The sequence below is a fragment of the Megalops cyprinoides genome, chromosome 8 (genome assembly GCF_013368585.1).
Source record: "Megalops cyprinoides isolate fMegCyp1 chromosome 8, fMegCyp1.pri, whole genome shotgun sequence".
NCBI lineage: Eukaryota > Metazoa > Chordata > Actinopteri > Elopiformes > Megalopidae > Megalops > Megalops cyprinoides.
In genome coordinates this window covers 21448529-21462552 of record NC_050590.1, presented here as the reverse complement: position 1 = coordinate 21462552, position 14024 = coordinate 21448529, and the positions used below count along the sequence as shown (strand labels likewise).

Here is a 14024-nt window from a genome sequence, read left to right as displayed (position 1 = left end):
GTTGCCTTGCCCTGCTCTTGACTATCGCTATCGCTATCACTAGTCGCTCCAGTGCTTATGTTCTCTTGCTAATTACTGGCTTGCTACCCAAGCGACTAGCCAGTGCATATCGATTGCATTGAATCATGTTCTGCTACACGAAAACTCGTCCATGTCTGCGCGATAAAAGACTAAATACAATAATGATATGCGCGTTCACACAACACCTGGATAGGCCAGATTTGTGACAAAAATTGACTGCATTGTATACATAGGCAGATATGTAGGCAGATAGTTGTTTTCCCCAAAGACACACGTGAACTGCTAAGACACAATATGACATTTGATGTTCTTCAGGTAATAGGTAAATTAACTAAACTGGCATCGAACAAATCTATAAACTACGTGTTGAACTACTCGCCTGGGATAATTTGGTATGTAATTATTAATAATTGGTAACAGACATATTTAAATCACCCGATTTAAGACAACTTAGTTTTATTTACATTGCCATTAACTTGATACTACTTGAATCTGAGAAATATAACAGAGCATCGCAAGTCTTAATTTGCAGTTAAGATGCCTGGCACAATACTTCGCAAACTTCAGACTGAGTTGCGCCCATCAGATTAATAGGATAATAGATACTTGAACGTATATACAATGGATTCTTTGCCGATACAGTGAGTCATGGACTTCCATCATAAATTTAACTAACAAACAAAAAATATTATTTGGAATTAATTTAATGCAGAGAAAGAGACCCAGTCAAGTCCCAGGCCCTGGCCCTAATGCGAAAAATAAAGATTTTCTAGGTTTTTTTTTCATAACTAACGCATTATGTCGATTTCATTTCATACTCTCTCTCTCTCTCTCTCTCTCTCTCTCTCTCTCTCACACACACACACACACACACACACACACACACACAAATATAACCGTAATGAAGCAGTAACAGTGACTGGAAACTAAAAAGGACCTGGCCAAATCTCTTTTGTGCTTTGATGGAATAATCACAGCAGTTTAGCCTTGCTAACATTATAATTCTTATTGTGAGGACTAACGTTAGCGTGCCATTATAATACACTGACAACTGTATGTCTCTGCGGGATAGACAGGGATCTGCAGATGTTATAGATGTCTGTCATTTCCTTTAATGCGCCACTGTATCGACAATACAGTGTTGGGTTTCACTTCGAATAAGTTTTTTTTTTTTTTTTAACAATTATAATTTTTAAGTTTACCATGCGGAGAGTCCATTTGCACTTGTTCCGTTTCTTTTGCTGTCCGTTTCTTTTGCTTGATTTTAACCTCACAGAGTCAGTGTGGAAATGATCTAAAATCACCAAAACACCAAAGGTGTTTAACTGCTGGCGGAGGACCGTGAAAGGATGTTGATAATCACTCTTACCGTTTGGGTCCGGTGGATTACAACTAAATAAAATGCATTAATCCGGAACGTTAAGTTCTAACTGTTTCATATATTTATTTAGAAAAGGATACCTGACACCACACACATTCATACTTGAATGAAATAAATGTTTTGAATATAATAATAATAACAACAATACAGGTGTGCATACATATAAGTGTATATAACTAATGTGCGACGTCATTATACATTATATTTATTTATTTAATCAGTCTTTTGAGTGAGTGAATGTTGCAGACAGGTATGGCAAAGTAATGAAACGAGAGAGCAGAACGTACAAGTCGCGGAAAGGTGTGTTGACAATGCTGGAGGCGGACATCTCATCCTCCCCCTTTGCTGTGATTTAGAGAGACATCTGAACGAACTGCAACTACCAGCTACAAATAAACTACCAACTTTTGATTAAAATAGTTTGCCCTGCAGAAAATGGTTTTGATGCGGTTAGGCAAAATATCATTTGGGAAAAATCCATTCAAAGTGTACGTTTTGATATGTGCAACAGCATTCATAACTGAGTATAATGTATATTCCTTGATACCTAGATTAACAGTATAACGTCAATTAATATGCACTAGTCTTGATAAAAACAGAAGCCTAATGGTGTAGCCTACACTCTGAAGAAAACTTACGCTTTCAAAGTAACACGGCGCAGTAAAGACGCGATATGGTAAATATGGCAGCATGTGCAAAACAAAGTAAAACAAGTCGTCTTTCTAGTTATTACCATTTGTGAATATTTCATCGGATACCGAAATATGATTAATTTATGTTGTAAAATTGTATGACATCCATAGGTAGATATTACCTTACACTGTAAAAACAATTCTGATTGGTAGTTTAAGAATGCGACATTTGTATCCTTTTTTCTTTTGGCAAAGAAGTAATTTACCAATGTCGTGCACATGTTCCCTTGTACATTGCAAGCCTTGCGATGAGCACTTACTAACAAAAAATGACAACAAAACGATTGAAAACCGTTGTCTTGGGGCCTGTGCATATTAGCTACTCTGTATACTCTGCATTAATTGCTACCAATTATATTTTACATATGTCCTGTCCCTGTATGGAAAGTCAGATCTCTCTCTCTCTCTCTCTCTCTCTCTCTCTATATATATATATATATATATATATATATACCTTATTTTACATAACAAAAACAACACTAGGAATATGTCTGTATTTAAAGTATAATACGCCTACTGCCTTTGTATACGTTTTGGACCATGTGCAGATCAAGTTAATGATTGCGCGGACAAACTGGCAAAGCATCAAAGGGCTCTTAAGGGTAAAGTAGCCTTTAGCCCCCCCGCCCCCCCCCCAAAAAAAAAAAACACACACACACTCTCTCTCTCTCTCGCTCGCTCTCTCTCTCTGTCTGTGAGTGTGAGTGTGTAAAATTATACGATACAAACAACTTAAAACATTGGAGTTTTTTTCTTGTTTTTCTTCTCTGATTTACTTTATTTCATTATTTTTTTTCTTTGAGGGTACAGGGGGGTTAAGTAAAAAAAAAAAAAAGAAAAAAAGAAAAAAAAAAAAGTTGCCGGACCCGAGTCCTTAACTCTTGTCCAACCACAAATATGTATAACAAAAGCGTGGTCGCTGGTCAAGAACAACAGAAAGCACAATACCACTCAATATCTCATAGCTTAACTTTAGATTGATAAGTGTATAATTATTATGACGTGCTAACAACGGTTAGTTCGCTCTGTAAATTCTCTAAATAACTGGTTAAGATCCATGCCATTTGTGACAGCGATGTAGGCTAATTCCTTTGTGCGTATTTCTTAAATGTAGTTCTAATGACCTTAATCTCCAGAAAGCATACAAGTACTTTAGTTCACTGTTGTTGTACAAGGTTTAAAAGTTTTAATTACAACATACTGCAGCGCTTTTTAACAGTCGTGTTTCGCGTGTATTTCAGTTCATTTAAAGTTTGTGATATGCTGCATAACTACTTCATGCTTCATGCATTATATTCATATAGGGAGAGAAAAAGAAAAAGTACGTGTTTGTGACAGAGAGAGAAAAGCAGATGACTTGTGAGCCCCCCAACCCCCAATGACACAAGTACACTTTTACGGGTGTTACAAAGATTAGATACAACATTTATGTTACAGTGTAATTTGTGTTTGGCCTAATACAATCCACAGGCGACTTTGGCCATAAAGAGCGGGACAAAATACACATATAAAACCTCAACACATTGTGCAATTACAGTACACACAGAAATTAGGGCTTGATTAAATGACTCCTCAGTACAGTTTATAAATTGAAGATCAAAAATAGGAAAATAGGGCTGTGAAAATAGGAATACAGGTAATTCATGTCTTGTTTGCTTTCAAAGTATCCTTGTTGCAGTGCTTTTTCGGATTCCATAACAATAGCTTAAGGAAATATTTTAATTCAAAAAGTTTTAATCACGTGTAAGAAGTTAACCCATGTTATTCACAGTTCAGTTAAAATGTACAGCTTAACGTTAGGCAGTTTGTCCTTACTACACTCACACGCACGCACGCGTGCGCGCGCGCACACACACACACCGAAGAGACCAGAGCAGGTGTTGTTAATAGGTTTTTGAGAGAGTTGCAATTCTTTCTAGTGTACTGCTGTGGAAAATCAGGTTCGGAGAGAATATTTAATCTAAAAATCTTTTTGTGAACATTTAACATCAATAGTACACGTTGAGCTGTAATCCTGAATACAATTCACATTGACCCTCAGCAAAATTGTTCACGAAACTACAAGCCTAATGCAAACGTATTCAGCTGGATTTTATGTGATTTGATAATATCCTACAACACTTAAAATAAAGCATAGCATCCTGGTGTTTTGAAAAGAATATGAATTTATAGTCTTTGTAAAATCGACCTATTGATAATTTCTGGTTGAAGAGTTTCACTGATCAAAATTAGTTTGTCAATTTCCAACAGTTAACCAAAAGGAACATCATGATTTGTATTAATCGTGGGTTTTGAAACAAGTCGAGTAACAAGTACGAGACACTCATGCTATAGCATCGGTTTTCTGGATTACAGGAACATAGACAATATACACCGGAGCAGATAGTTTTGCAAGTCGTTACTTACCATAACACCATTTTTATCAAATATGTTTAACTCACAAGACCATTTTCTGTCAGATAAAAATAAAAAGACATAAAGAGAGAGTATTAAAGTGTTTTAGGGATTCGGAAAGACATAATTGGAAGAAATGTACATTAATCCCGACATGGGAACCATGTATATGTTCACTTTTCATCCATCTGTACAATGCAAAGCGACAGTGTCGTAATGTACGTAGACACGCTCTTCATGGAGGTACCTATATATACATAAAAAAAACCCAGGGAGTTTACACCATACAACGCCTCAGAGGGCCTGGTTGATTACAGTTTCAATCGTGTGCTTTTATGTATGCACAGTTACAAATCAATTCAACCAAACGAAATCTTTAAGTAACAATCAATGCCATATACGCCACACGGGGTACTTTGCGAGACTTGGCTAGAAAAAGGAACATAGATTTTGTATCGAAAATCCAGGACCTTAAAATCCCGACCATTGATGTTCTACGTTAAGTAGTTTCAGTAGAAAATACTTCAGCACATTAAGTGTGTCATATTCATTGCAAGTAAGGACGCTTGAGCTCGTAAAAAAAACAAAACAAAAAAAAAACAGCATAAGTAAATACGGAGCATAAATCACTATGGAGTCTAAAGAGAACATACATATATGTACTATGTGCGTAAAGGAGACGATGTGGAAAAGCTAAAGAAATAAAAAAAACAAAACAACTGCGTTAGATATCTAGCCTGCATAGTGCCGGTTCGGGCAGTTGGAAATAAAATAAATAAATAAAAATCACTGCACTTTCCGTCTTAACTCCCTCTATCATGTGTCTGCTGCTTTGTCGGTGAAGTTAAACAGGGTTCTTACAATTTTGTACGGAGGCTCACTGTCTCTGTTATGTCTGAGGTATTGTCGTCGCAATGTGCAGCGACTGTGACACTGATGGATGCGCCAATGGTTAGACGGACAGATGTTTGGGCGGATCTAACGGCATGCAATGCTGTAGCAGCACACGCAGCGAGATTGGGCTAAAACATCCCGAATCAGTGAAAGTCAGTTCTTTCTCATCCTTACGCGAGCCTGGCACAAGGATCGGATATCTGTTCGTCTCTAAAGGCACGCTATCCGTAGTTTGATTCCTTATGTGGCAGATAGGCTATTTGTGTCTATTGCTAGCGACAGAAGAGACCACCGACATGGCAATGGCACGGAATTGAAAACATTTGGCAGCAGAAGCAGAATTTTACAACTCACCATTTTCTTGTTTGCAAGAAATTATTCGCATTTCCCCCTCACTGTAGCATTTCCAGCAAAGAATGGACGCTTGCGTTTTTATCCTAATGTCAGACTGAAAAATACGGACAATTTATCCACTTTTCCTTAAAAAAAGTATATAGATTTTCCTGTAACTTCGTAAAAAACGCTAACAAAAATCAAAACATTATTATTATTTGTAAGATATGTGGAATGGTCCCAAATCTTGCAGGATGGGATATTTGGAGATTTTTAATCTTACCGTCAAAAACTGAGAGCGTTCTTTTCCTTTCAGTGTTGAGAAAACCAAGGAAATTGTTTGTTACGGAATTTGTGTCTGACTCTTTTGAGGCGAAGAAGGCATCTTGGTGCTAGGTACTCGCCTCTGATTTGCTGCTGCTGTCTTAAATACCTACTACCAGCCACACAAAGAAGGGGAAAAAAGTGCTATTAGCGGCCAAGAAAGTGTTTGGCAATAGCTGCTGGTCCATGTTCATAGAGCAGCTGAAACACAGTAAGAGTCCATCCCCTCCTTCTGATGTACATTATTACAACAAGGGACACCCAATCAAGCACATATCTCATCGATTCAGACCATTCTCAATGGATTTTGTATGCGCTCGGACAAAATAACCGTGCCAGACAGTGTATGAAAGACAATTCCGTCCATTTACTCCAGAATATTGTTTCCTAGTGTCTGTGAAAAGGTGGAAGATTTTTTTTCGTGTTCAGCGTAAAGGGGATTGTGAGTCATTCGGATTTTATACGATGATATCAGCAACATATAGAGTCCATCCTCTCTTTTTTTGAATTGCGTGTTAATTTTGGGAACAATTCCTCATGGAGAATGCAGTCAATGAACTAATTAAGTAAGTATAACACAATTGTCAAAGAGTTTTTGATCTTCTTTACACTTCGATGTGATGGAGTCAAAATAGGGAATTTTGTGTTTTCCCTTGGAGTAGTAGATTGCTAGTTACCTAGCTACAACAGTATTAGGCTCTATTTTACGTAGCTTATATCCCGTGAATGGTTTGGTTCTTATAATTTTTCCTTTCTGGATTTGACTGTTAACAAAACCTTTCACCAAATTAATATGATTTTAATGGTGTGCGCTTACACATTGTTCGTGTTAAAGATCTTGGCTTGTGGCAGAAAGATGCACGCTAGTCACATGACATCTAGCTAACCGTTCGAGGTGCAAGGAGTTAATGTGACAGTGCTTGATGTTTGCCCCTGTTTGCAGACTTTGAGTGACGCGATCATCTCGTTTTCCTTTAAGCTTGCCTGTTGCAGCTTTCAACGCGGAGAGAGGATCGCACTGAGGCTGAAGGTTTCTTCAGTGTACAACTCCTCTGCCTACTGTGATATCCAAGTCAAGAGGGGAGAGAAATCCGCTTTTTCTTCGCATCTGCCTTTTTCCTCCACTATCAGACTTTTTGTTTGAAAACTGCCGATCTATGTCAGCCTCCTGAAAGCACCCCAGGTATCGTGCATGAAAGCGCCGCAATCAAAGAAGAGCGGACCAGCTCGGAATCTCTGGGGCTAAAAGAGAACTCTTCAGAAATCCTAAAACAAGCATGCCGCGGAGGAAACAGCAAGCACCCAGGCGCGCAGCAGGTACGTTTTCACGGATTTTCACCTTTTCGTTTTGTTTTAATTATCTAAATATCTTAACTAGTACAGCAATTGCACTGCTTACATTTAGATACTCTTTTGTACGCGTGTATCATTTTAGAGTTTTCATCAAAAATACGTTCAAACAGAAATTATGCGATTAGTATCTAGAAAGATAGTTAGCTATAAAGTTTTTTTTATCTTTCTTTCCTTTGACAAGGATGCGTTATCAGAAGAAATGTAGAATTTTATGAACCCCGTTATCTCTAGTACATGTTCGCTTCCTAGCTAGCTAGTTATCGAGCAAGTTGGCTAATGTTAGCAAGCTAGCAAAGTAATTTGCTAGCTATCACTAGCTATGATTTTACTCTTGTGCTTGCTTCCTTCGAACTTCCGTGGAGACAGACACATCATTTAGTGACAGCTACCAGGCTTGCGACTTCTTTCATAATAATTGAAAGTAAACGGCACATTTTGGAAATGGCTTGCTAACTAGCTATACTACCTTGATAGTTCGTAGCCAGCTAGCTTGCTAGTATCACCAACAGTGCGAAGTCAACTTCAGCTTTGATCGTCCTGTTCGTTTAGCCACCTTATTCCCTCTTTCCCTTTTTTGCATGTTTCCCCTCCGGGCTCATATATTGACTCCATGAATTAGCCAGAGATCTATAAAGAAGCGAAGGGAAAAAAGGGCTCCACTGTCAGCTGACTGTCATGAATCCCTTTGATGCCCGCTTTCGCTGTTTTGGGGCTTTGTGCTAAAACATTTGATTACAAAATGTCAACTTTTACCTAGTTTCTGGGTTTATTTTCATTTTGTGGGAAAACTTAAAGATTTCACAGCCGACAATAGGTGTATGTGGATTGGAAGGAGCTTTAATGGACAATTGCCATTTTTGATTTGACGGCTGATTGATTGCCTGTCATCTGGCTCGCCTTTGATCTATTCATTCCCGATAAACATCAATAAATCACTCCCCATGGCAACGCCGGCCCCCGTGACGTCATGTCTGGTCTGACAACTACCCATGAAAACAACTTTAATTGCGTTTTTGTACTTTTTCAGAGTGTTATTGTTGAGAGCCACATTTGCCTGAAAACTGGAAATTGAGGAAGTCAGCTTTATTCGTTCAAAAATAGAAAGCATGATCACGCGAGACTTCATTAAAATGACTCTTTTTTTTCCCCCCAACGCAAAATGTAACATCTTGGAAAGTGTGATTTTAATAGATTTTTTGTCGGATACCTTACGATGAAGCTTTATCACAGAGTTTCAGGGTACTATAAAAGTGATGTCTGCTAATCAGACATGCAATGGAATGATTAAATTGCATAATATTCAAACTTTCAAAGCTTATCAAACAAATTCACCCACAGACCTATTGGAAGTAGTTTGCCTTGGCTCAACTTTTTGGATGAAAAAAAAAAGAGGTCAAAGAGGGCCCCTTGCAGTAGTAGACAGAAGTTGTTTAAAAATATTGACAAAATTCTATAAACAAAATTCAGATTGGGGACAAAAACAAAACTTTCCACCACTTCTTATTTTTCCACCTACTTCTATTCTTTGATTTAAAATACCATACCATAATGTCTTTTTGTTTATGCAGCTTATGAGTTAATGTAGGTTGCACAAGAGCAGATTAAGCTCAGGACAGTGTCTTGAAATAGACATTTCCAAGAGTTTGGAAAATGAGGAAGAGCAGTCAGCCCTCTTTAGTGTATTCATCATTTAAAAAACAAAAACCTTTGCCGTTTGAAACTAAACATTTAACAGTGTCTGCTGTAATTTTATCAACCAAGTACTTTAAAAACACACTGTCTCAAGAGTGTGGACACACACAAAGATATAAAAGTATGACGTTTGTTAAAAAAGTAACTACTGGTCTGATCGGGAGATGGAAGAATGGTTTGCTCCATCAAAATGACCCGTCACAACGACTTTGTTTCATATTTGATTTAATTGTCTCCCCTCTGACAGGCACATTCATCAATAGCTTTAATGGTCAATCAGAAGTTGGCAGAGTGAGTGCTTTCATTCTTTTTTCCATACGTTGGCCGAGGCTTTACTTTATCAAAATGCTTTTGCCTAATGGACACTCTCGCAGCTGGGGGGGTGGGGGGTGAAGAATGACTGAAAGGATTCTCATTTGAGAGTGAAAAAATAAAGCATTTATTCTGTTGATGGGCGGATGAAGACAAGAGAGCAGAGAGAGGTTTTTTTTTATTTGAGACAGAGAAACTTCCTGTAATTTTTTTTCCTTTCCAACAACCCCAACCCCCCTGCTCCCCTCCAGCCGGCCATCACAGCTGCAAGTTATAAGGTTCACGACTGCTTTGTGGCACACAAAGAGTGATGACAAATTGATTGCTTTGTAGTGATGGAAAGAGCAAGGAAAGATGTCAGATGATGGGCCTTGATTAGGAACTTTGGGAAATCCAGTCCCTAGCAACCTTGAGAATTTCATGCGAAAATCTTTCTGTCTCTCTGTCTCTCTCTCTCTCTCTGTCTCTCTCTCTCTCTCTCTGTCTCTCCTCTCTCTTTCTCTCTCTCTCTTTCTTTTTTCCCTCTCCCCAATCTGAAAGGTCCGCTCAGCCGTATAAAAAGAAAAGTTGTTTTGCCAGCTTCATTAGTGTTCACCTAATTAGCTGTAAACCTGATGGATTCCTGACAGCTCTAATGATTGGAGATGACAAGCTCCGCGCACTGTCATCCAGCCGAATTAGGTTTGCAGCTAGTTTGATGTAATCAAGTTGATATTACACAGTCCTGCTTGCCTTTAGTTGTGCATTAACTCAATTTTCTGCTGCAGGTGACAAATGGGCTTTGGTACCTGGGTAATCATGTTCACAGGAATTAGGGTGCTTTTAATGGTTGGGAGTAGAATAACAACAGAGCAGCCCCAACAGCAGCGGCCAGGGAGGGCACAGAAGAGGCAGGTGCACAAATTCTTTCTGTCTAGCTGGGGCTTTCAGGAGAGTCCTCGTCCATTCAGGGGGAAAGCAATATGGCAAACATAATGTCTTGTTTGTTGGCTTCGAAGTCTGCAAGACTAAGCATACAGTTATATTGGTAGAGTAAAAAAAGTCATACACCTGGCCTTTTAAACTCTTTCTGAAAGTAGCAGCCAACATTTTTTTTTACATATTGAAATATAAATATTTTTCAACTAATGTGTGCCGTTCTCACAATGTTGCTGTAATGTTGTGGCAATATGGTGATTATGCTGTAATATCACAGAGATGATTTGAGGGCATCATGTTAGCTGAGATGTTGTATTAAGGCACTTTTATCCTGTCAAATAATTTTAAAGCAGCTCGCTCAGGAAGATAAGATAGATGGTGCTGACATTACTCATTATGGCACACTTTATAGCGCAGACAAAGTTGCAAATGTTTTTGCTCTGGTTAAATTAATTTTTGTGTTGCAGTTTTGTGCAGAAGAATCTAAATATGATTTATAGAAATCTTCAGTTCATGACAGATCCAGTTATGGTTAATGTAAGGTAAATTAACTCTGAATCCAACAAAGTGATATCCGTGATTTTGTATGCATTTGATTGATTGCGGATGATTGAAATAAATACATCATGGGTGATATGCACTGACAGAATTCAACATTGCTCTTGAATACAAAACAGTTTGTAGAGACATCTGTCCACACACCAAATTGTGGGGGTGGGACTTTAAATTGATGTTCTTCTTTGTTTTTATTAAAATCAGATTATAGGTTATGACCTCATTTGTTAATTGCCTGGAACTTCCTCAACAAATATTCAAAGAAAAAAAGCCTAAAAATAAAATTCTATCAATCAAGCAATAAATAGAATCAGTGAAAATCTAAACTCCTGATTCATTGAAGGATATTTCAACATATATATTTGCTCTCATATCAACTTAGTACTCAGTGGTTCTTAGTACAGCCATCTAAGGAGGGTGAATTAGTCATCCACTCTCCTGGGCACTGTGGTCAGTAGCCAGTAGTCCTCCAGTCTGGCCCTCTCAAGAGGTGCTTTTGCCGGGGCCTTCTCCAGATTACTGCCCTGCAGACCTGCCTCACATTACTCTCCCCAGCAGAGATTCTCCCTAGCAGCCAACTGACAGTTCGATTAGTTATGGCCGTACTCTGCCTTTTTTACCACAAGAAGTGAACAACAATGAAGGGGGTTAAGAGAGGAGAAGGAGGAGAAAGAAGGAGTGAGAGAAAGAGAAAGGAAGAAGGAGTGAGAAGAAAAAAGACTGAATAACCTAGCAGCCAGAGAGGGAGGAAAGTTTCTCTTGTGCATCCCCAGTTGATAAACAGATTTTTTTCCGGAATCTTCCGTCATGCCTCCCATTAGCTTGACAGCTGTCAATTAGAGCTCTCTTGGTCTCCCGGGCCACAGTTTATTGCAGGCGGTTGATGCTGTCATTTTGTTCACAGTTTCGCCTTGAGCGTTATCATGAGCTGTGAAATAGTCAATAGCTGATGTATCAGCAGTTATTTCTTAAATTGGCTCACAAGGCTGCATCCTCCCCTCATTTTTCCTCTCTGTCTTTCTCTGTTCTCTTCTCTGTACCCAAAGATTGTTTTGTGAAGAGATTGCAATGAATTGCGACTGCAACAGGGTTACAAAGAGTGCAACATTGGCATCCAGCACACACAGTACAAGCAAGATATGTCTTCTGCTTCAGCTTTTAAAAATCTTTAAAAGCATATTACTTAAATGTGGAGATGCCCTACTGTTTCAGCTGATTAGTTTTTAAAAAATCCAATAGTTTTTAGAGTTATTTATAAATGTAAAAATAATACATTTAAACGTCTGGCTGACAGAAAAAATGCTGTCATGTTTGTTTTCTTTATAAGCCTTGTTTTTTTTTTATTTGACAAAGGCTTAATTATTATTTTTTGAAATTGAATGTAAACCAATGAAAATTAGTTTTCATAAAGGGTACCTAAATTGTTTTGTCTAATTAAGGTTATGTGGTAACATACAAATATATACATGTAACAGGTATTCATGAGGCATAATGTGGAGTGTGTTTCTTCACTGTAAAAAGTTTAAAGAGGAATCCAGCAGTTGTAATCTCCCAAAGTAAGAATTGACTGAGATATTAATTTGAAATTTTCATTCATTTGTGATTTTCCATTGACAGGACATGTTATAGCTCTATTTTGGTTTTCATATGCTCTGTTCGAGAAGAGGTGGACCTTTCTGCTTCAGCTAGTAAACCAGGATGGTCCACCGTCATACACATTTGAAATGGCACAAAACACAAGGTGTCATCATTTTTAAGCAATTAAAACTGAGCTACCTTAATGAGGTAGTCCGTAGTTTGCTAATTACCAAACTGTTTATGAACATTTAGATGTGAAAGAGAAAATTCAGTAAAAAATTGAAATGGACAAATTAAAAAATAGACAAAGTGTACACAACTGTAAAATATTACAGTTTCATATACTGTTGTGCATGGTATTTGACTGATTCATAAAGGAATGCTTTTGCTATGCACCTTCAATGAAGTCAGTTTAAAGACATGTAATTGTGTGATTGCCCTTGTTTCCTGTCTAGGTCTCAGGAGGTTTTCATATTTAATTAATCAATGATTATCTGCTTTTCCCCAATGATCAGGGAATCATGTCAATTCTAAGTGGTGTGATTTAATATGCTGCAACTTTCTTATTATTTCATAAAGTAGCATGGCAGGTCAGAACACTGCTTTTTCTGCTCAGTTGCTATATGTTGGTTGCTGCTGTGACATGTGATAGTGGTTGCCTGTAACAGATGCTCTGAAACGTACATATTTACCATTGAATATTTTTTAGCAGCTTGAAATTGCACGGGCTCTGATCGTCTTACATTTCACAAACACCGTCTTATATTTCACAAACATGTACATACATGTTTGTGTGATTAGATAGATTTATAAACAATACCCCCACTTTAACACATCACTCCTCATGCCAGCATGTAATGTAGCAACAGTCCTCTCCGTAGGGTCATCTTCTAGAGTTTGTCTTGCTCCCCCTCTCCCTTCTTCTTTCTCTCCCCCTGTTACTGTAGGCCTTTGTGTGATGTGTGTGTCGGGGCAGTTTTCGGTTTTCAAAGTCTGGCAGCTACACGGGGATTATATCTCCCAGCAGCCCTGCAAAGTGAAATATGGCTCCCTAGAATAATCCCTGTCTGTGTTGTTGTCATGTCGAGAAGGTACGGAGGCGTGTGCTGAGGACCAGGGGGCTGGGAGGTCGTGCATATATGTGTGTGTATGTGTGTGTGTGTGTGTGTGTGTGTGTGTGTGTGTGTGTGTGTGTGTGGTGGGGGGTGTTCGGAGTGTCTTTTGGGTTTCTTCTTTCTGCAGGGTCAGGTCGGCCGTTGCCAGAGCTGCCGCGCGGCAGGGGCCCCCTGAGGCTTGGCAGGGCCGCGGCAAGACTGGCAGCCATCAGTCATCCATCTGTGACACAGACTGTTTTTGATGGCAGCCATGATGAAAGGTTTGGGAACAGTATAGGCCCCTGTAATCAGGGCCAGTGCTGACATCCTTCTCAACTCTGACAGCCTCTTCCTCTTCTCTCTTCACCGCCAAGACTGTCTCAAATGGATCCTTTTTTTTCTTGTTTCATGTACTTGATCAGTCTCAGATGCTGAGAATTATTTTCCCCTGTTTTTTCTGTTCAAAATAAGAGGGCGGAAGGA

At 38.7% G+C, this 14024-nt stretch overlaps 1 protein-coding gene across 1 annotated transcript in view; it reads left to right on the top strand.

The window, feature by feature from the left end:
* The first annotated feature begins 6536 nt into the window (after positions 1-6536).
* The window catches only part of tshz3b (teashirt zinc finger homeobox 3b), a 37733-nt gene continuing 30245 nt past the window's right edge, over positions 6537-14024 (top strand). Inside the window, exons 1-2 of the mRNA XM_036535721.1 lie at positions 6537-6605; positions 7019-7356. Coding sequence (XP_036391614.1) covers positions 7317-7356 — 40 coding nt within the window. The 5' untranslated portion in view covers positions 6537-6605; positions 7019-7316. The remainder of the gene's footprint in view (positions 6606-7018; positions 7357-14024) is intronic.